Source organism: Paroedura picta, chromosome 14, assembly GCF_049243985.1.
Source record: "Paroedura picta isolate Pp20150507F chromosome 14, Ppicta_v3.0, whole genome shotgun sequence".
In the NCBI taxonomy this organism is placed as follows: domain Eukaryota; kingdom Metazoa; phylum Chordata; class Lepidosauria; order Squamata; family Gekkonidae; genus Paroedura; species Paroedura picta.
This window is the reverse complement of record NC_135382.1, coordinates 9,577,693-9,599,774: the sequence shown is the minus strand read 5'-3', so window position 1 is coordinate 9,599,774 and position 22,082 is coordinate 9,577,693. Positions and strand designations below refer to the sequence as shown.

Here is a 22,082-nt window from a genome sequence, read left to right as displayed (position 1 = left end):
AGTTAATATTTTTGAAATAAAGAAGTGTGGATGTGATCTTAATTTTGTCATTTCTCCCCCTTCCTTCCACATAAACATGGCTGTGGTTTAAGACGTCATGTTTTTCTTTTAAATACCTGTGTTCTCACCAGATCCTTGTACCTGCTACAACCGTCATGTCTTGGAATTGCAATTGGTCTGTGGCAGGAGGCTAAAGAGATCAATTCACCTGGAGAAAATGGCTACTTTGGAAGGTGGATGGACATTGTGTCATTATACCCCATTAAAGTCCCTCTTCTCCCCAAACCCTGATCTCCTCAGCCCCCCCCCCCAATTTTTGAGGTATTTATTAACTTGGCAACCATATATCTCTGCATATGCCCCCTCGAGAGCTCTCCGCTGTGCAAATTCCAACCTGCTGGTGATCTCCGGCCGCAGAGAGGTGCATTTGCTGTCAACCAGAGCCACTGGCCTTTTTGGCCCTAGATCCAGCCTGGTGGAATGAGCCGCTGGAAGGAATGCAAGCCCTCCTGGTTCTGGAGGCCTTATAAAAGCATTTGATTGAGGCCAGGAATCACCACTACCATCGGACAGGGGCCCCCAGCCAGACCCCCCACTCATGACATCTTGTTCCTGGCCAACAAGCAACACTCCATCCATTTAATCTCCAGGCACAACGGCAGTCACTGGAGTGATTGATCATTCAGGATAGGACTTCAGTTGACGTTGTTTGTAAAATTTAAATTGTACAGATTTTTAACTGTTGTGAGCCACCCCAAGACCATTTGGAGAGGGGTGGCTTATAAGTCAAAATATAAATAAATAGATAAATATCTAGACTGCCAAACAGTTCCGCTGGAGGAAATGGCTGCTTTGACAGGCAGGATCTCACCTCTGCTGAGCTTCCCTTCCTCTAGCTGTGACGGCTCCAGGCTCTGCCTCCCAAATCTCCAGGAATTTCCAAAGCCTGTGTTGGCAACCCCAGTATGAATCAAGTGAGTAACGAGACAGTGTCGAACTGCAGCATGGCCTTGCCTGTCACCACCCGCAGAGGGGCCGCCACAGACCCAGCAGCAGACAGAGGTGGCTTCAGCCATCGCGGTGGATTCTGGTCCTCCTTTGCACAAACTGGAAGAACTACCTGGTTCCAGTGGATCTTTCAGCTGTCCGGCATAGTGGTCACGTCACAGTCTGCCATACCTTCTTCCTTCTTGAAGCAAAGAGCCCTTTTCCTTGTAAGTAGATGGTGGCAGCATGTCTGCGGGGACTCTGGGAGGACTGGTGGGTGGTAGGGTGAAGGGTCTCTCTAGGAATGGGGAGGGGGAACCGGTGGGGTGAAAGGCATCTCTAGGAACAGGATGGTGTGCAGGGAAATCAAAAGGATGAGCTAGTCCCATCACTGGAGAAGAACACACTGATGTGTTGAAGGTCTTTTCCATTTTTCGGGGAAAGGGACTGGCCAAACAAAGAAGGTCATTTTCTAAATGTTTAGAAATGTTCTGCTTCCGTTACCACACCTGTTCCTACAGATCACCCATCCCCTGGGGTAATTCCAAACCCCATGAAATTTACGATACCATGCTTCATAAGAAATCAGTTAAAAATGAAATGAAATAATTGGTCTTGTCCTTTGTTCCAGCTGGGCCCCCTGCCCCTGGGAAGACCTGTTTATGGCAGGTAAGTATCAGTTCATTGCATTCCTAAACGCTGGGTGAATCCTGTCATGTTTACACTTACAAGCAAGTGTGAGTTCAGAGTGGGGATTATTCCCAACTCAGTGTAGGTTGTTGAGATCATGAGAAGCAGGATCTGTGTCTGTATTTTTCAGCTCATGGAAGGTGGCTCATATGCCCCTTCAGAACCACCATTTTCAGTTGCTTTGGGAAGAACCTACTGTGGTGTGTACATGGACCATGAGCTTAGCTCAGGTCCTGCCTCTCTTCTGTCTGTGTGCTGGAAGAACAGGAGGACTCTGTGGTGAGGTCACCCAGCACAGACAGACTCAGAGTGTCATCCTTTACCCATCATGCTGTGTGCTTGTAGCTCTCTGGGTCCCCACTGCCATGGGGCCTAAAGGTAGGTCTGGAGAGCTTGATGACTACCCGCCTACATGACGCTGGATGTTTATGTGACAGCTCACTTACTAAAGCATAATCCCCATGCTTGATGTGACTTCTGAGTATTTAAACTTCAGCACCATTGTATTATATTAATAGTGTTGTATTAATTGTGCTCATTGTTCCTTTCTTCAAGGCTCCTGCTGCTGGAATCCCATGGGACTGCGTCATCAGGAGTAAAATGTCACCTGCGTATGTTTTTACCTTCATACCCTACTTGGATTGTTCTCTTCCTGATTCTCCTCCACTGTACCAGAAGCTTTAAGTAAAATTTTCTTGAGTCACATACTTAGATTACATCTCTCTCCTGCCACCTGGAAACTCAAGATGTCAAGGAAAATGAAACAGCTTTTCTGCAGAGCAGGTACTGCAATGTTGCATAGGATGTTAAGCACAAAGGAGAAGGAAGAAATCTAGTGAGAGTCCGACTATTACAGAGTACGTGGAACACATACCTGCTGTGGGACTCCTTGGTCCTGGCCCCCTCCCTCTCTGTCACAGACACACACACACACACACACACACACACACGGACTCCTTTTCCCTCACTCCTCCTTCCCTCTTCCTCCTCCCTCTCCTCCCTGCTCCCTCCCTCCCTCACACACACTCCCTCTTCCCCCTTTACCTGTCGCAGCAGTTCTGCTGGCGGTGCAGCAGAGCTCTGAGGCCCAGTTCTGGAGGGTGGGACCGGCCAGGGAAAACAGGTGCTGCTATTGAGCCTCGCAGCTGCTGCTGCAGCCACCATCTACTGGTGCACTCCCGAAGGCGGGAAAACGGACGTCATATCTGTTATAATTTCCATTTTAGGGAGGGCGCCGGTAGTGTTCCACATCAAAAAAATTGCTGCCAAAGGATGTAGCCACAGAAGTTAATAGCTTCAAAAGGGAACTGGATAGATTCATGGAGGATAACTCTATCGATGGTTACTAGCTATGGTGACTGAGGGGAACCTCCACATTCAGAGGCACTAAACCTCTGAATCTCAGAGTCAGGAGGCAACATCAGGAGGAGGCCTTGGCTTCTCTGCCCTGTTGTTGGCCCTCCAGAAGAACTGGTTAGTCACTGGGCAAGGTGCAGTGCTGGACTAGACGAACCACTGGTCTGATCCAGCAAGCCTCTTATGTTCCTATGAGCAGAGTAAACTGTAAAAGCCAACAAGTATATAAGGACATGAAGGAACAGAGATGAGTGGGAGCTTGCAAATCTGCCCCACTAATGGCAGCACCTTCACTAGAATTAGCGGAGCTGATCTGCAGGAACCGATCCAATATATTGTTTTGTTTTAGTTTCCTATAAAGAGATTGATTAGAACTAAAATATGTAACCAGCAGTTAAGAAGTAGTAGAAGAAGAAGAGTTGGTTCTTATATGCTGCTTTTCTCTACCCGAAGGAGTCTCAAAGTGCCTTCCCTTTCCTGTGCCCACACCCTGTGAGGTGGGTGAGGCTGAGAGAGCCCTGATATTACTGCTTGGTCAGAACAGCTCTATCAGTGCTGTGGCGAGCCCAGGGCCACCCAGCTGGCTGCATGTGGGGGAGTGCAGAATCGAACCCGGCATGCCAGATTAGAAGTCCGCACTCCTAACCACTACACCAAACTAGCTCTAAATATGTGGTTTGAGAGTGCCCAAAATATATGTCAACATTGAAGTGTGGAAGTTCCTTTCAGTTGCAGATGTCTCACTCATTTTGTTTTTTGTGTTTCTTTTTGTCCAAAGGAAAAGAAAGAAGGTGGCGCAGGATGATGAGGCCACTCAGTCCGAGAGCACCCCTTGAGGAGCCCCTGCTCCGAGTCCCGAATGGATGGGCCTCAAGAACTTCCGCTGAAGTTATTTCTGGCAACGGAAACTCACTGCAATATTTTATGTTGTGAATACCCGATCTTTAGTTTATAATTTTAGAGCAATCGCTGTTCAAAAGCACCTTGGCTTGTTTTTATGTGTTTGTAATCGAAATCACATATTTTTCTCATTTTTGTGAAAAAATTAAAAATTAAAATTTAATTTAATTTAAAATTTAAAAACCCTGAATTGTGTCTTGTTTGATGTGGATGGTCCTTAACATCGTTGTCTGTCAGAAAGCCTTTCCAGAGCTGTTTTTCCAAGGTCCTTCTCCTCTGGCTTGGAGACGTCCCCCCGCTCTGCAGCTCAAAGGTCTAATCACCCTCAGGGGCAGCTCTGCCTTATGAGAAGTTCTGCTGCTTTAGCACTGTAGCACTGGAGGCTGGCAGACAAGTTCTTCTGGGGCCTAGAATCATAGAATAGAATAATAAAATAATAGGATTAGAAAGGATCTCCAGGGTCATCTAGTCCAACCCTCTGCACAATATAGGAACTCACAACTCTCAAGATACTGTGTTGGGTCTCTGATGTACTACTTGTGGGTGCCATGGGACTGGCTGACGCGCTTTCTGGTGCCCAAGTGATGGTTTTTTGGAAGTGGGTGAGGCCAGGTAGAACTTTTGCCCAGCAAGGCTTCTGATTGGCTACTGGAGATTTGATTGACTGTGCAGACTTCTACGAAAATGTTAGTTGGCAGCAGATGTTACCACCCTGTGTCACTGAAGTTAAGCTGAGGCAATAGTTTTATGGCTTGCTTCACTTCCTACAGCAGCCATTTTGCAGCAACTATATTGTTGCTATGCCCACCATTCCAAATGTTCCTGCAGGCTCAAAAAGGTCAGGCATCTTGCGCTACACAGAAGCTTGTTTTACTTGTTGTTGTTAGGTGCAAAGTCGTGTCCGACCCATCGTGACCCCATGGACCCCATCCTCCAGGCCTTCCTGTCCTCTACCATTCCCCGGAGTCCATTTAAGTTTGCACCGACTGCTTCAATGACTCCATCCAGCCACCTCATTCTCTGTCGTCCCCTTCTTCTTTTGCCCTCGATCGCTCCCAGCATTAGGCTCTTCTCCAGGGAGTCCTTCCTTCTCATGAGGTGGCCAAATTATTTGAGTTTCATCTTGTTTTACTTACATAGATACAAGCACATGAAGCTGCCTTTTGTTGAGTCTGACCCCTGATCTATCAAGAGGAGCAGTTCTCTGAGGGTCTCAGGTGGAGGTCTTCTCACATCACTCACCACCTGGTCCTTGACATTGGAGATGCCGGGGATTGAACCTAGAATCTTCTGTACATAAAGCAGATTCTCTACCACTGAGCTATGGACCTTCCCATAAGTGATAAGCTCATGAAGGTGCCTGGGTGATAAATGGAAGCGTCATGGTGCTAAGGGCAAGGGGGGGGGTCCCTGTGTCATTGGAGAGTATCTGACCTGCCGTATGCTTGCATTTATTCAGATATATTTTTTTATTCTTTAGAAAGTAAAGATGTTAAAGAGATACAGAAATGAAAAGGGGGTTACATATCATAATTATGTATATAAAAATTATTATGTAACACAGGATGTTTGAAATAAAAAAAACATTTCTTCCCAACACTCCATCATAATTGTCACAACACTATCTATAAAATACAATGAAACTTGCTTCTGTTGAGTTACAACAAATTTAGAGTCCAGTGGCACCTTTAAGACCAATAACGTTTTATTCAAGGTATGAGCATTTGTGTGCATGCACACTACATCAGATACAATATTATAATAAAATATAGATATTGTATCTGAGGAAGTGTGTGTGCACATGAAAGCTCAGACCTTGAATAAAATTTCATGCTCAAAATGGACAAAACCATCCTCAACCCCCCTCCATAAGGTAAAGGTAAAGGTATCCCCTGTGCAAGCACCGAGTCATGTCTGACCCTTGGGGTGACGCCCTCTAGCGTTTTCATGGCAGACTCAATACGGGGTGGTTTGCCAGTGCCTTCCCCAGTCATTACCGTTTACCCCCCAGCAAGCTGGATCCTCATTTTACCGATCTTGGAAGGATGGAAGGCTGAGTCAACCTTGAGCCGGCTGCTGGGATTGAACTCCCAGCCTCATGGGCAGAGCTTTCAGACTGCATGTCTGCTGCCTTACCACTCTGCGCCACAAGAGGCTTCCCCCCCCCATACCTTAGTAATATTCAAGTACAGCTAATTTTCCTGAATTTTAAGCAGGAGAGGTTTAAGGATTCACGGGGCCCATCTCACCAGAGCCAGTTACAGCCAGACTGGGGGCAGAGGGGCCCCAGTGGAATGATTCCAAGAGTACTTACCTGGCAGGGGAGACACCATGATCAAGAGTCCTTGAAGAGGGAAAAGGAGGGAGGAGAGTGTCTACAACCCTGATCCTTGGGATGAAGGCACCTTGTGGTGCCCCTAGAAGTGTGGGACCCAGTTTGGTGTAGCGGGTAGGAGTGTGGACTTCTAATCTGGCAAGCTGGGTCCGATTCTGTGCTCTCCTACATGCAGCCAGCCACAGCACTGATAAAGCTGTTCTGACTGAGCAGTAATATAAAGGCTCTCTCAGCCTCACCCACCTCACAGGGTGTCGGTTGTGGGGAGAGGAAAGGGAAGGCAAATGTAAGCCGCTTTGAGACTCCTTCAGGTAGAGAAAAGTGGCATATAAGAACCAACTCCCCCTTCTCCTCCTTCTCCTTCTACATATGCTACAGAGATAAACCAGCCCTGATTTTAAGTGTCACCTGTTGCTGTTCTTCCTTTTTTTGGAAGAAGTGATGTTGGGGGGGGACACTCTGGCTTTGGGGCAGAACTGTATTCAGCTTCTAACTGAATAGTTTTGCCCCCAAATCAGTGCACCACATCCCCAGTGTGTCTCATTATCTCCCCCCCCCACCCCCAGTGATCCTGACATGCTGATATCACTTCTGGATGACATCTACGTGTTGCAATGTTCTTATGGTGTGGAAAGGGTTTTTTTTGGGGGGGGGGTGAAGTGTCACCCTGCCTGGCAACCCTAGTTCTCTGTGAAATATGTTTTTTGGGCATTGTATCTTTAATGGTCTGCTATTTTGTTTTTCTGCTGAGCGCTTGCAGAAGGCCTCAAAAGAATCCAGAAATGTGCAGGCGGACAAGTGAACAGACTAATTATACCCATTTGCTTGCCCCTTGGTTTCTTGGGGATACACGTGACTGCACAGAATAACAATCGGTGTCAGTTTGAATTAGCATTTGTGAATATATCTGGAATCCGTACGTGTTTCGAGAAGCTATTGTCATGTCTGTTCTGCCATCCGAATTTCCATCAAAAGTTCTAGCTTATATGTTGTTGAATAAAAATCTAAAAATTCAGGAAAGCAAAAGATAATGTTTTAAGAGCAATTATGCCAAATTTCCATTTTATGAAGTCCTAACAGCTAAAATTATATACATCAAGGAAGACAAAAGAGACAGTTTCAAACAGATAAAGCTTGTTTGCTTTGGGGCTCCCAGAGCTAGGAGAAGCTCACATACCTGAAAAAAGGAGAGAAAACTCAAAACTGAATTGAATTAAGAACTTAAAGGTTAAGAAGATCTGTGTGTACAGGCCCAATGATTCTGTTAGTTAGATTAAATACATTAAATATTGACAGATATACATGTCTGCACTTGATCTTAGCCAAATATACATGCATTTATTACAAAGTAAATTTAATTACAGATATTGGCCATCATAGGAGCCTCAATTAAGAATCAAATTGTACAGTGACAACCAAAAATGACGATTTTTGACTCTGATGATACACGTTTACAGGTGATGTTTCTCAATGGCTCCTGACATTACAATGCAAGAATAATTTCTTATGAAGTGACCAAAATGAATTTTTAACAATGATTATTGTCTATGACCAAAACCAAAGGCGTTAATCACAGGCCTCATTCTTGGCAGTTTGCTACCATGGTCAGGAACACTTAACTGTAGTAAGGTTTCAATTGTGTACCTTTTTGTTTTGTCAGAAAAATGTCAATGCAGCCAGGAGCCAATAGTGGTGTAATATGTGCATACACATTGATCTTCTTAACCTTGGGCTCAGATATCTTTCAGAGGGCTGGAGAATTACATTGCAGTGTCGTGATTTCTGTAGCGATTCCCCTCCATTTGAATTTAAACGCATTACACTAGCATGCTAGCTAGAGTCGCGAACCTTCAGGTGTTTGGCATGAAAAAAACTGCGGCAAAAATATATATTGAGCCAAAAAATAATGGAGAAATGAAACCAAAAACCTGATGTAAGCTCCAAAGAAATGAGATCTGTAAGGAGGCGCTGATGCAGTAAAACATAGATAAGTCCTGACAAAGACTATAATCTAAGTTGAAATCGACTATACTGGAAGCTGTTAGAATGACTGGTTCCCCCCCCCCCATTTTTTCCATCATAGTATTAGAAGGATAACTCCAAGAATTGATTGTGAGAAGGTTTATTTGGATTAGAAATTCTATTCTAACAGAACACTTGTACAAGCTTATGTTTTGGGAAACAGTTTCCATTCTAAAAGGGACAGCAAAACTTAAAATTATATATATATTTGCCTCAGATTTATTTTCCCCATTCTATGCACCCATTGGGGAAGGGAATGGCAGGGCCACCCTGTATTGAGTCTGCCAAGAAAATGTTAGAGGGCGTCGCCCCAAGGGTCAGACATGACCCGGTGCTTGCACAGGGGATACCCTTACCTTTACCTTTATGCACCCGTACTGTTTGGCCACTGTCCTTTGCTTCTTCAATCTTAAGGTGGGATTTGGAGCTTTCTCTAAATTGCGCTCACCTCCATACTCCATAGATAGTTTTCCTGGAGGAAAACGCTACTTTGGAGAGCGGACACTATAGCACTATGCTGAAGTCCCTCCCCTTCCCAAACTCTGCCCAAGGGGAAGGGGGTGGAGCTAAGCGCCACATAGAAAATGGTGTGGGGGAGCTGCCTGCTTCATACCATCCCCCCTTCTTTTAGCCCTCTCCTCCTACCACTCAGCATTACATGGTTGGGGAAATTCCTGGAGAACTGGGGGCAGAGCTTGTGGGAGGGCAAGGGAGCTCAGCAGGGGAGTGATGCCCTCCACAGCTAGCATTTGCTCCAGGGTCTCTGTAATCTGGAGCTCAGCTATAGTTCTGGGACAACCTCAGGCCCCACCTGGAGGTTGGCAACTCTGTTGGAGCTAATTTTCATGCCAGACAGGCTGAGAATCACTAGAGCAGGCTTTTTAACCAGGGTTTTGTGAAACCCTGGGGTTTCTTGATGGCCCTAGAAGCGTTTCCTGAATGGGTGGGAGTGAATTAACTCTCTATATATTTTTAAAATTTGTTAAACATTTATCGGGTGATATGACCATATAGAGCAGCGGTCCCCAACCTTCATCTGGTCGGGGACCACCTCTGGGGGTGGGGGAGAGCCAGCGGCCCGGCTGCCACAATTGCTCAAAAACCTGCATGCCCAATTGCTGCGCATGCGCGTTTTGGCCACCAGGTGGCGCTAACACACACGCACAGAGTTGCCGCGCATGCACGTTTTGGCCACCAGGGGGAGCAAACACGCGCGGCAGTTTTGCGCGTGTGCGTTAGCATCGCTCCCGCGCCGGCTGCTGCGCCGGCTGCTGCGCCGGCTGCCGCGCCGGCTGCCGCGCCGGCTGCCGTGCCGGCCTCTTTCCCCCCCTCTCGCTGCAGGGGGGGAGGCAGGCGCGGCCGCTGGCGGCCCAGTACAATGGCCTTTGCGGCTCGGTATAGAGTCAATCTCCCCCACTTCCAAAATGGCCAATGATGGGCCTGCAGGGGGTAGGAAGAGCCAGGGGTCATAGGTCGGCGTGTCCACAACTCTGCTTCCCAACCATATTCTGCACGATCATAGAATCATAGAATCATAGAGTTGGAAGGGGCCATACAGGCCATCTAGTCCAACCCCCTGCTCAACGCAGGATCAGCCCTAAGCATCCTAAAGCATCGTGCCACTTCTGGTTTTTCACAGAACCTGAAGAATGTTTCAGGGTTTTTTTCAGCGACAAAAAATTGAGAAAGGCTGCACTAGAGAAACCTTTCCTCCCCTTCCTGAGGTATTTCTCATTGGGACTGTAGACTTCTGTTCACCAGAATAGTAGTTAAGGAACAGAACAAAAATGTCTGTGTAGATGGACGTTCACATCTGCAAGTCTCCAGGTCAATTCACCTTCCTCAGAGTGTAGAAATGCTGCCATTTTTATGGCATGTTTCTAAATAGCTTTATGCTATTAGTTCTTTTCCACCCCCCCCCCGCATTGTCTACCAATTGTAGATTTTTACCTTTAAAAAACTTTATGCCTAATATGTTTTGATTTGGTTAGAAACCTTAACTTTTCTCTTTTTAGTAGTTGGATTAGGTTGAATCCAACAGATGTCTGCTGCCAGTGGTGGTGTTTTACTCTGAAGTAAGATACCTTCCCCTCATGCAAGAGACTCTCTCACTAGCGGAAGGCTCTTATGCAGAAGAATTCCACAGAGATCCAGTCCCATATATGAAATTATGCACTTAAGTGGCAATGTCGGCTTGGGGGGTTTTGTGGCAAAGGTGGATGAAGCCTTGGTAAATCATATCAGAAAGTTGTGCAAATTCCTCATATTTCCTAGGATTATCCTACCTTTGGCATTTGGTAGATATTTTAACTAGAAGGTTTGTTTATGTCATTGATAAAACCTACAGTATATAAGAGGTATACAAGTTCCATCATGTTTTGGATTGGAAAAATACAACCTGAGTAACAAAATAAACGTCAGGATTTGTTTTTCTTCCCCTCAGGTCCTCGGATTTTGGGACATTCTATACCAAGTTGAATCTGCAGCCAGGGGTTTCGACGGTCATTGAAAATTTCTACATCTGCCCTACTAATAAAAAAAAGGTAGGGGTTTCCTCTTCACTTGTACATCTGTTCTAGCTCAGAAAAGGCTGTAGTTTGCTCATGTTGCAAAAGTGTGTCCAGAAAAGTGTGTCCATCTTATTTAGCTCATGTCAGAGACATATAGGCCTCTAGCGCTGAACCATGGGGATCAATGGGATGACTGATGTCACAGCCAGATCGCTCTCACATCCTAGCACTGAACCCAAAGATTACGGTATGTTCTAAGCTTGCCAGCATTCAGTAATGGTTGTGCAGACTGTAATTGACCAGCTCCTTGTCACTCTACCATTTATCTTGTAAGGGTCATGGCTGAAAAAACAAACAATAATATGCTTGACATGGGGCTGCCCTTGAAGACAGTTTTGAAATTTTCGTGGGTGTAAAGTGTGGTGGTCTGCTTGTTCACTTGGTCACTTTCTACCTGTCAGGACTGTGTTGCAACGGTCCTGAGGTCTCATCACTGGATGCCTTTTTTTTCTGGGTTCAGTTGAGGGTGCTGCGACAAAAGAACTCAAGCTGGATCAGACCCATAGTCCATCTAGTCCAGCATCCTGTCTCAGAGAGTGCCCAACCAGTTCCTACAGAGGACCAGCAACAGAGCAGAGAGGCTGAGGCCTTCCCCAGATGTTGCTTCCTGGCCCTGTGATCCGAAGCTGACTGCCTTTGAACATGTTTTGCTCCTTTCCTCCTTTGCTTGTGACCTGGGTCCGCATACACTCTCCCACTACGAGCTTATGTGGCAATTGTGTCATCATAACAGGGTCTCAAAACAGCGCCTCTTCCTCTGGAGGAGACGGTTTGTAAGGGTTTGGGCCTTTTCTGTGGATACTTGACCAAGTAATTGTTGACCTATTTGTTTTGGTTATTTTTAATTGCCTGGTTTAACTATGTTTTGATTAATTTTCTATGAATATTTATTAGTTTATTCTCTCTTGCCTTGGGTCCGACTGTATCAGAGGAAAGGTTGGATATACAAATGGCTTAAATACATGCATATATGTACATACATTCTATTGTAGAAGCAAACAAAAAAATCTGCACTAACAGTGTTACAACTTGGACGACAGTCATTATCCATGTCTAAAACACTTTTCAACAAAGAAAGTGTTGAGTTTCTGTCTCCTTTCACACAAATACACACACCCACATCCTGCTGTACAGTGGGAGCCATTTCCCTCCATGCCCATCCCATATCATTGGAGAATGTGTGTGAACATAGAAGCCAATGACATGGGTCCTTGGCCACTTCTAGGTTGGGGGGAAGGGAAAAGGATGAGTCAGTGGGAGAATGATGTCAACCTCCCAGCAGTGTGGAGTTGCCACATGGCATTGCCTTGCCCAGACAAGAGTTCTGAAGTCCATATTTTGCATGCTCACTTCTGACGCTCTGAGTTCTGCATGGCCTGCAAGATGGAGCTCTTCTGCCTGGCAGATGGTTGAGGCCAGCTAAATAATTAGCTAGAACACCCATAGCAAATACTGGGTCCCCCTCTGCCCTTCCTTCCTCCTGGTCCTCCATTGAATAGCTAACATCTTACCGGCTATAATCTTGATCTTAGTCATTAGGGCTGATGCAACTGTGATACATTGTGTTCTTTTAGCCATGTGATTTATTGTTTTATCGAGTTTTTAGATTACGTAAACCACCCTGAGACCGGCAACCGAGAGGGGTAGTATATAAATACTAAAAAAACAAAAAAATGTGACATTAATCAATTTATCCCAGTCCTGGGACATTTTGTGTATCTGTTCCTTCGATATCATTTATCCAAGTTTATTATTATTTTTATTGTTACTTGCTTCACTGGGAGGCATAGATTGTTGGCCCTGTAATGAACCGGAGAGCACTAATTTCATTTGTTTGGATGAGCTGTGAAGCTGGCTAAAATTCCCAAGTTCTCACTGGGTTGACTTTCCCACTTCTCTCCAGAGTACATTGGGCTCTTTGTTTGTCCTGGAACCGGGCATTTTGAAGATTGCTGGGCTTCCTGGCTTTCTTTCTTTCTTTTCTGTTACTGTTCATTTGACCCAGTGGTCTCGAACAGCTGCTGAGAGTTTATGTTTAAGCAATTAATGGAAAGCTACTCGCATAATGATAGGGTTGATGCCGTTGCTTTAGAATGTTTCCGCATTTCTACAACGGCAGCCAAAAATCTAGCGACTCTAAATGTAGCCCATCCATCTTCAATGCTTAGTAGCCTGGAAGTCTCAGCAGTTGGAGAAGCAGAATCCTTACTGATTGGGGTGGAGGGGGAATCAGTTCCTGTTTGAGTTTTAAAAATTCAGGGCAGCTTAAAAGTACATGGTCAGTAGACTCAGTGCAATTAAAGTAGCAATTCTCTCAGAGTAGGGATACCAGTGTATCTCTCTGACAAGGCTGCAAATGGCAAAGCATGAAGATGCATCAACATCAAGGTTGTTAAAGGTTAAAAGGTAAAGGTATCCCCTGTGCAAGCATGTCTGACCCTTGGGGTGACTCCCTCTAGCGTTTTCATGGCAGACTCAATACGGGGTGGTTTGCCAGTGCCTTCCCCAGTCATTACCGTTTACCCCTCAGCAAGCTGGGTACTCATTTTACTGACCTCGGAAGGATGGAAGGCTGAGTCAACCTTGAGCCAGCTGCTGGGATCGAATTCCCAGCCTCATGGTCAGAGCTTCAGACAGCATGTCTGCTGCCTTACCACCCTGTGCCACAAGAGGCTGAATTGTTAAAGGTTAAAAAGGTAACGGTATCCCCTGTGCAAGCAGTGGGTCATGTCTGACCGGATATGTTAAAATACTTCAGGATACAAACTGGTAAGAGAACGCATATTGTGAGGTTGAACAAATTCTACTTAGACCTATTATGCACGGAGCGGATTGTGCATGACGCCACTGCTATCCTGGCCGCCACCCAGTCCTGGCCCGATCCAGCGCCTCAGATGACCTGCGGTAAGCAAATACAGATACTTCCACATTCCCTGTGATGCCGTGGATGCCATCTGTGGCCCTACAGGCCAGCCCTATGCATAATGGAAGAGGGACCTCTGCAGGGACACCAAACACCCCTGTCAGCTTTGTGGAGCCATGGAGCTTGACAGGGCATGCTCCCACCCCCACACTATCGGGAGAGCAGCATGCCGCTCTCCTGCCAGCGTGCGGTGGGGCCCCCGTGTCCCCCTGCTCTCCTCCTACTGCCACCATGCAGTGTGCTGGGCTCTCCCAGCCACGGGGTTGTGTGCGCGCGCACTACGTCGGAGCAGGCAGCATGTGCCAGGGGATTCCATCCCCCGTGTGTTCTTGGGGACCAGGTAGCGGTACGGTGCAGCTGCTGCCGTGCATAATCAGTCTTAACTGTATTGATGCACTTCTACAATCCAGTTGTTTCAAACAAATTTCAGTCAGATGTCTTAGCTCATCAACATTTATTCACCACATCAAGTTTATCAAAATCCCTAGGCATGTTAGCTTATAATGCACCAATTTATCCCAGTTGCTTTTTTGATTGTCTGATTTAATAAGACCAGGCAAACTTAACTCTGGATCTGCCTGTAGGATCTTTAGCTTTAAATTAAGTGCCCTTTTCCATGCCCTAGCCTTGGAAAAGACTTCACTCACTTCAGCTCTTAGAACAACACCAGCCACACATTTGTATCCGACAAAGAAACTTAATTAGTAGTTGATCAATATCCTCAGTAACAGCTTCCATCCATACACCAGTCACACATAACAAATTACCTTGGAGTTAAATACTCTGAGTGCTGAAGGTACATATTGTCCCCTTTGAGTATTAAAGAATCTAGAAGTATAAAGGGGGTTTTAATGGGAGAGTGTGTTTTATGTTTTTATGTGGTTTTTTAAAATGATGTGACTTGCCACGAGACGTCTTGCCGTGGGTGGCAGGATATAAATTTAATTAATAAATAAAATAATAAAATCTGAAGTATGAAAGAATCAGCTTTCCCAGTGCTGTTTGCGGTTCTAATAACCGATGTCTCATGAGATCTCCATGAAAGTTCAGCTCTGAGCAGTACTCCCAAGCATTTCAACTGAGTGGCCTGTTGCACAGGCAGACCTGCCACAATCCATGTATGGACATTAATCACTATAGAGGCATTAATAGAATATAGGAATTAATCACTATAAATGAGAGACGTTGGAAATTCAAGTACAGGCTATTGCATCGGGGGGATAGTTTCTACAGCTAGTTTTGTTGAGATAAAACAAGCACTGCTAACCAAGGGGCATTCCCCCTCCTTGTTCTCTGGTGTAGTAGTCAAGAGTGGTGGTCTCTAATCTGGAAAACTGGATTTGATTCCCCACTCCTCCTGCATGTGCAGGCAGCTGGGTGATTTTGGGCAGTCACAGTTCCCTCAAAGTTCTCTCAGCCTCACCTACCTCACAGGGTATCTTTTTGGGGGAGTGGAAGGGTAGGCCATTATAAGCCCCTTTGAAACTCCTTTAGGTAGTCAAAAGCAAGGTACCAAAAAAGCTCTTCTTCTCATCAAGATCAAGAGAATAGGTTGGATAAACTAATATATTCTTCCATAGATCAAGTCTCCTGTACTAAGGTTGTTCTCCTGTCCCCATCATACTAATTTTGTTATTCCATCTGGCCGTATCCTGAGAGAAAGTGTATTTAATTAGTCAGTCCTTCTCACCTTTAGAGGTGGCAAGGTTCCCTTTCGCATTCTAGACCAGGGGTAGTCAAACTGTGGCCCTCCAGATGTCCATGGACTACAATTCCCATGAGCCCCTACCAGCGAATGCTGGCAGGGGCTGATGGGAATTGTAGTCCATGGACATCTGGAGGGCCGCAGTTTGACTACCCTGGTCTAGACTGTCCCAAAAAAAAAGGAGAAAATATCCTGACCCAAGTCAAAGTCAAGAACAAGGGAAATGAATTCAAGCCTGTGTAGGGTAGAACACAACTTTAAAATTAAGTTACTAATATTTATTAAAATTAACCTAAGGCTTATCTCATAGCCTCAATAAAATCAGTGCATATATGCATACCAATACCTCCACTGATCAGATGTGTTTCAGTGTTACCGCCTTTATCAATGGTCAGTCATGAAATAAAAACAGCATACTTAAAATACAAGAATGACAAAGATTGTTATATACAGAGTTAGCTCCCTTTCTCAATCTCCAGCTGGGATTCAGTAGGAACAACCCTTTGACCAAAAGGATTCAAAAAGCTTTGTATGAAGTGAATTTTTGTGAACTAATCAACGGATGTCCCTTAGCACAGTGGTCCCCAACCTTTTTATCACCGGGGACCACTCAACGCCGGGGACCACTCACCAGGGACCACTCACCGCCTTTTACTGAGGCCCGGGGGGGATAGTTTACTCCTCTACTCTCAACCACTGCCCTAACGCTCTCTGATCGCTATGGTAATATTTAAACATCCCTTCAAAATAAGATACAGACACGCCACAACAATGAACATCAGGAACATTTTATTTTCATGGAAATTTTAACGCATGACAATGACAAATCAATGGGAACCCTGAGCTTGTTTCTCTGCAATGAGATGGTCCCATCTGGGAGTGATGGGAGACAATGACACCCGAAGTGTGTTGTAAAGGGCCGGGGGGGAGGGGGGAGAAGGCGTCCTTCGGGGCCCACCAATTAGTCCAAGGACCACATGTGGTCCGCGGCCCACAGGTTGGGGATTGCTACCTTAGCATATAAGTGGCCCCTTTCATTTTCCTGAGTTTTCTGCAAACCAATATTTTCCAGAGTGATTATTAATTTTTGTTCAGAAATGGGAAGTAGACCAAAAGATGCAAGCAGAGCAGTCTTGTTTGCCTCGGGAAGGAAGGGGGGGAGGTCCCAACCAGCCAGGGGTTCTTTCTCCTGATTCTCTGATGAGTGGGCAGAACTAGAGGCCTTGTTTTGAGGATAAATCTTAGGGCCTTTTCGCACAGGGATCTTTGTTGCAAATTGTTTGCGGAATGAAAAATCGCCATTTAAAATAGTGGAATTCGTCGTTATGCATACCTGCCTTTGTAGTGGAATCAGTTGCGTTTTTTAGCGTTTCCCACAGGCTTCCGGTCTCGGCAGAAATCGCTAGAAAGGAAGCGCTATTGCCAAGCTCGTCCCGCCCCTGGCCGTCAAGCAGCCAATGGGCAGCCGTTAGCATGCTCCCAAACAGCCCCTTTCCCTTTAAGAAAGGTTTAAAAAAAAAAAACCGACCCATAGCAACGAATCTAGGTAGATTCGTTGCTACGGAGAGACCCATCCAGCTGCCTAATGTGAGCTGTCATTTGATTGTATGATCGTTTGCACGCTGCCTCGAGTGATAAAAAAAAAATCCCCCCCCCTCTCACGGGCCCGATTTTCGGCTGAATTTATTTGTAAAAAATAAAGGGACTTTATTTCAGCAAACGGGCTTTTCAGTGGTTTGTGCTTAGTGACTAAAGGTGAAGGACTGAAGCCAGGGAAGCCTCTAAACAGAAAGAGGCTCGCCGGTGCGTTTATCCCCGCTCGCTCGGAGAAAAAAAAATGGCGATCGCTTCGCCGGAAGTTTGGAGGAGAGAGCCAGGGGGAGGAACTTTGAAGAACCAGCAACAATGGTAACGCACAGGTCTTTAGCGCTACTGTTGCAGATTGGTTGCAGGAGTGTATAGCTATCCGGAGGGTGAATCCACTTTTCTGGATTCCCCTGAAAGCGCCACAACGAAGCGCTTTTGGCGGGTCGGTTTCAGGATTGTTGCAGATTGTCTACGACGTCGTGGGTTATGGCAAATTAGTAGCGTTTCCAAATAGCAACCATTGTGCTACTTTGAAGCCGTGCGAAATGGCCCTTAGGCTACCCCTAGTCACAATTTACTCTGTATGCCCCTGATTTCCTGCCTACATTCCTTTTTGTATAAATGGCATTGAAAAAAGTGGGGTTCGTGCCCTGTGAACAGACAATTGGACCAGGAAAATCCCATCTGTTTTTAACAAATCGTGCCCTAAAAAGAAACTAATGAAGGAATCCTTGAGGGAAAAAAATCGAACTTAACCCTAGTCCCCCTCAGGAACCCAGGAGTCTGTGAAATGTATCGTAAATCAATTGATGAAAAGTGGCAACAAAGGAGAAAAGCAAGATGCTTTGATGACCAATTAGTACTACCTCCCTTGTATGGAATAATATTTAGAAGAATATTTAGAAGAACTGTACTGTGTTCCAGATCTAAGAGAAGCTGTCTCCGAGAAACCTTTGTTGTCAAAATCATAAGACCTTTATTGTCATATCACCTTTGTTGTCTTGCTGGTATGCTTAATATTTTTTGCACCCCCTGTCATTCATGGCTGAATTGTATTTCTTTTAATTGCTTCACTCTCGTGTCTAATCCCTCTATCCGCAAATTAGCTAGGAGGACCTGAAATCGATCCACTAGAAAGTTAAATCTTTTAAGATTTTAGCATGGTTAGCATTCTGGCACGCGAGATTCGTGCGACTGGTGGGGGGGGGGAATGGAGCTCTCGGACATGGCAGGACTCTGACCAAAGGTGCGTGGCCCATTTTAATTGTTCACCCCTTAAAACTCTGTTCACCAAAGCATTAAAAAGAAAAATGCTTTTAAATCTTTAGGCTTCCCATCCCAGTATCTCTTTTTATACCTTAAACTAATTTCGTGCTGCAGGTTTCCCCCCCCCCCCTTTATTTTGTTTGTATGCACCACTGAAATCTTTTTTATTTTTGCACCAAGGGGACTGCTGTTTGCCTCCTCTCCAATTCCCCTTTCAAGTCAGTACTTGCAGGGAACAAAATTTCATGCAGCTCCTTTTAAATTCCCCCTATCGTTTTAATTTTTTAACAGTTAGCGATCCAAAACTAGCAATAGTCTCATATCACTAGACATGCCAAGTATGAAAATAAATTAAAAATTTAAATTGAGAGCAGAATGGAGCTTGTAAATCAACGAAGGAGGAAGGAAGGTGGAATGATTTTGATGTGAGCAAGAAGTGAGCTTTGAGTAGCAAAAAGGTGCTACTGGACTCTGATTTTATTGTGCTACTTCAACACAGCTACTCATTTGAATCTAACAAAAGGACAGGGGGAAATCCAAAAGAATTCATATGCTTTTGAATTACCTTTGGTTTGGAAGCAAAACAATTGGCACGAAAACACCCTCAGAAAACCTGGGGGAAATGTGACCAGAAAGCAAACTGAGTGCTGAAGGGAGGAAAATCAATGCAGAACAATGAGAGCCCAATGGACATTCACAGCAAAAGCAAGGAAAACATTAGTGAATAAAAGGGCATAGAGTGGAAAAAGAAAAATCCTAATATAAAGAAAAATCCTAATATAAAGGGGTAGAGAGGCCACTTCTCCCAATACATTCCCAGGAAAGCCCTTAGATCACCTAGGGCCAATATGCTGTCGACCCCTGGCCCCTGTAAGAAGGCTCTGTTCCACCAGACGAATGGTTGAGGCCAGAGTGCATAACAACACCAACGGGTCTCCCCCTCCTCTCAGAACATTCCCCTCCCCAAATAACAAATCAGCATAGCTGACCAATGACTCAGGTCAGGAGTAAGTAACTGTGAAGCGATTGGAATGGTGGTTTTAAATATTTTATTCTGTATATTTTTTATTGCTTGGTTATGTCCATGTTTATACATTGAATACCTCGAGCTTTATAGGAAGGAGTGGTCAATAAATCCCATAATAATAATAGTAATAAAACTATGCTACACTTAAACAAATTTACTCAAAGCAAAGCTTGATGTTTGCGTCTGCTGACTCTCACCAGAACTGCCAAATGAAAATGACAAATGACATCTTGTATATCTATTCCTTCTATATCAGTTAACCAAGTTTCTTCGTGTTTTCTCTCAATTGCTTCACTGGGAGGCACAGGTTGTCGGCCTTGGAGGAGCCCTGGTTTCAGTTGTTTTGGTGAGATCTGAGGCCGGCTCGCCCTCTGCAGTGCCCAATCCTCCCTGAGCAGTCTATTTCTCACTTCTCTCCAGCATACAGTGGCCTCTTTGTTGGGAATGGAACCGGGCATTTCGAAGACTGCTGGGCTTCCTGGCTTTCTGTGTGTGTTTCACCCTTGTCTTAGTGCCTGAGACAGACAAGAATTGATGTCTTGTTTGGATGAGGCCATCCAGCGTGCTTGAAGGGATGGGATGAATTACAGCAGTTGAGGAACAAGGGGACCCAAATGGGAAGCGTATTGATAATGTCCGGTCACTTGGCTGACTTGTCAATCAGCTGCTTCCAAATGACATTTCAAGGCCCAGCCCCTGTGGTGCCGGAGCCAAAGATGGCTGAAGCTAGAGTCTGTAATGTGGCAAATGCTGCTTCGTTCTCAGGCCATCAATTACAGGTTGCCTTAGGGCAAAAAGAATTTCCAGTGCCTTCCAAGGATTGTTCATTGGTAAAAGGGTGCAGAATTTCAGCAATATTTGAACCAGTTGTGTGTTGTACATACCTGTATACTGGGGGTGACTGTGGTGGGAGGCCTACAGGCATCTGAGCTGGTTGTACACCAATGCCTCAAGTGCTCTTGAGAGTACATGGAAAAGGAACAAGTGCAGGCATTGCCTTGGCACACTGACATCACTTCTGGTTAAAACTGGAAGTGACAAAGTGGATACTCCAGCAATTTTCAAAAACTCTATGGTAAAAACATAGGGTTTTTGTAAATGCTAGAAAGTCAAAGACATCACCCCTGGGTTTTACTACAAGTAATACCAACGAACCAGCACATCCACCCCTGGGGTTGCCAGCTGCGGCCTGGCAGCTCTAACGTATGCAGGTGTTTAAAGGCATATGCATATGTATTTTTGACTTCCACATTGGCCATGTTTGGTAATATTGGTATATCCTACAGCAAATGTGATAAAGAAGAAGAGAAGGTTTTTATAAGTCTGCTTTTCTCTCTCTTAAGAAATCTCAAACTTCTAAGTGGCTTTCGATCACATTCCCTTCCTCCCCATAACATCTTGAATGGTAAGCATGAGGCTCTGTCTGGAGGCTTTGGAACATCTTTAACCGCTCCTGCGGAGCAGAATAAATAAAACAGTAAGCCCTAAGGGGGAGGAGAAAGGGTGGGCTCTGTCTGGGATAAAAACTCGGAGGGCCCAATCAGGAGCTGCTTTGTGGTCCTCCGAGTGTCACTCCAGGACCAAGTGCGGCTCCCCCAGCGGGCGGCGAGAAGTCAGGGGCACCAGCAGGAAAGCAAAGTGGAGCAGGGGCTCAGGCGGCGGCAACATTGCTCGGCAAAAGACTACCCTCCTCCGGGCCTCAGTAAAATTGTCAAGCGTTGACCGATCCCCAGTGAAAAAAAGGTTGGGGACCACTGGTATAGATGGTATGTGTATGTGTGACTTTTAAATATTTAACCATATATGGATTTCGTATGATTGTGATGGCCCATGGCTAATGCACTAAATTTTTAATACTACTATTTAAAAGAGCTCAGAAAAAGTAGGGTTGCCTGGACCTCATGGCTACAGGTGGGGGTCATGGTTGCCAGCTCCAGGTTGGGGAACTCCTGGAGATTTGAATGTGGCGCCCGGAAGGACAGGGACCTCAATGGACTACAGTCCCAGAGTCCACTCTCCGAAATATCCATTTTTTCCAGAGGAAGCAGTGTCTGTAATCTGTCGATGAGCTATAATTCCAGCTCCCACCTGGAGGCTGACATCCGTAAGAGCAAGCCAAGTAGCCCCAGTCACGCACAGTGGGGACTGCTTCCAGGACCCCCAGCTCATCCATTGCCTCCTTTTTTGCTGTTGACAACCAACAGTGATGCAGCATGAGGCAGGGGGTGAGCTGCCACCCATCATCGACTTCATGTGCGAGGTCTGAGCTGAGTAGCCCCAGTAGCACGGACAGACCTGTCAAGGCTAGGCTCGGCTTCCTCCTGGCTCCTGGCGGTGCCCAGGGCAGTGGCCCACCGGGAATTTCCCCTGGGAGTTCAATGGTCATTCCCAGCCCAATAAGGAAAATAACAAAGCACCGAATCGTCAACAGTAAGAAAGAGCTAGAACGAACAAATTTATAGGCGGCCAAGTGTGCCGCAAATGCTGTTTGAGCAACATTGATTTGGAGATGACATCTTGAGTGACAAGCCTCAAGCAGGCAGATGTACCAGCAATAAAGAAGGAAAGGAACAAAAGAGAACAATAACCTTTCATTGGCATAGTGATAATTCAGGGGGGGAATCAAAATGATAAGGCCCTGGAAAGAAAGAATGTAAGTGTAAGACACTTTAAGGGTCTTTATAGATATTTGGTATTTACACCATTTCACCCCA

The 22,082-nt window shown here is 45.5% G+C and overlaps 1 protein-coding gene across 3 annotated transcripts in view; it reads left to right on the top strand.

Annotated features, from left to right (window-relative positions):
• SORCS2 (sortilin related VPS10 domain containing receptor 2) overlaps positions 1–22,082 on the top strand; it is a 202,665-nt gene that overhangs the window by 61,037 nt on the left and 119,546 nt on the right. For all 3 annotated transcript variants that reach the window (XM_077310865.1, XM_077310866.1, XM_077310867.1), the window contains exon 3: positions 10,734–10,833. In XM_077310865.1, coding sequence (XP_077166980.1) covers positions 10,734–10,833 — 100 coding nt within the window. The remainder of the gene's footprint in view (positions 1–10,733; positions 10,834–22,082) is intronic.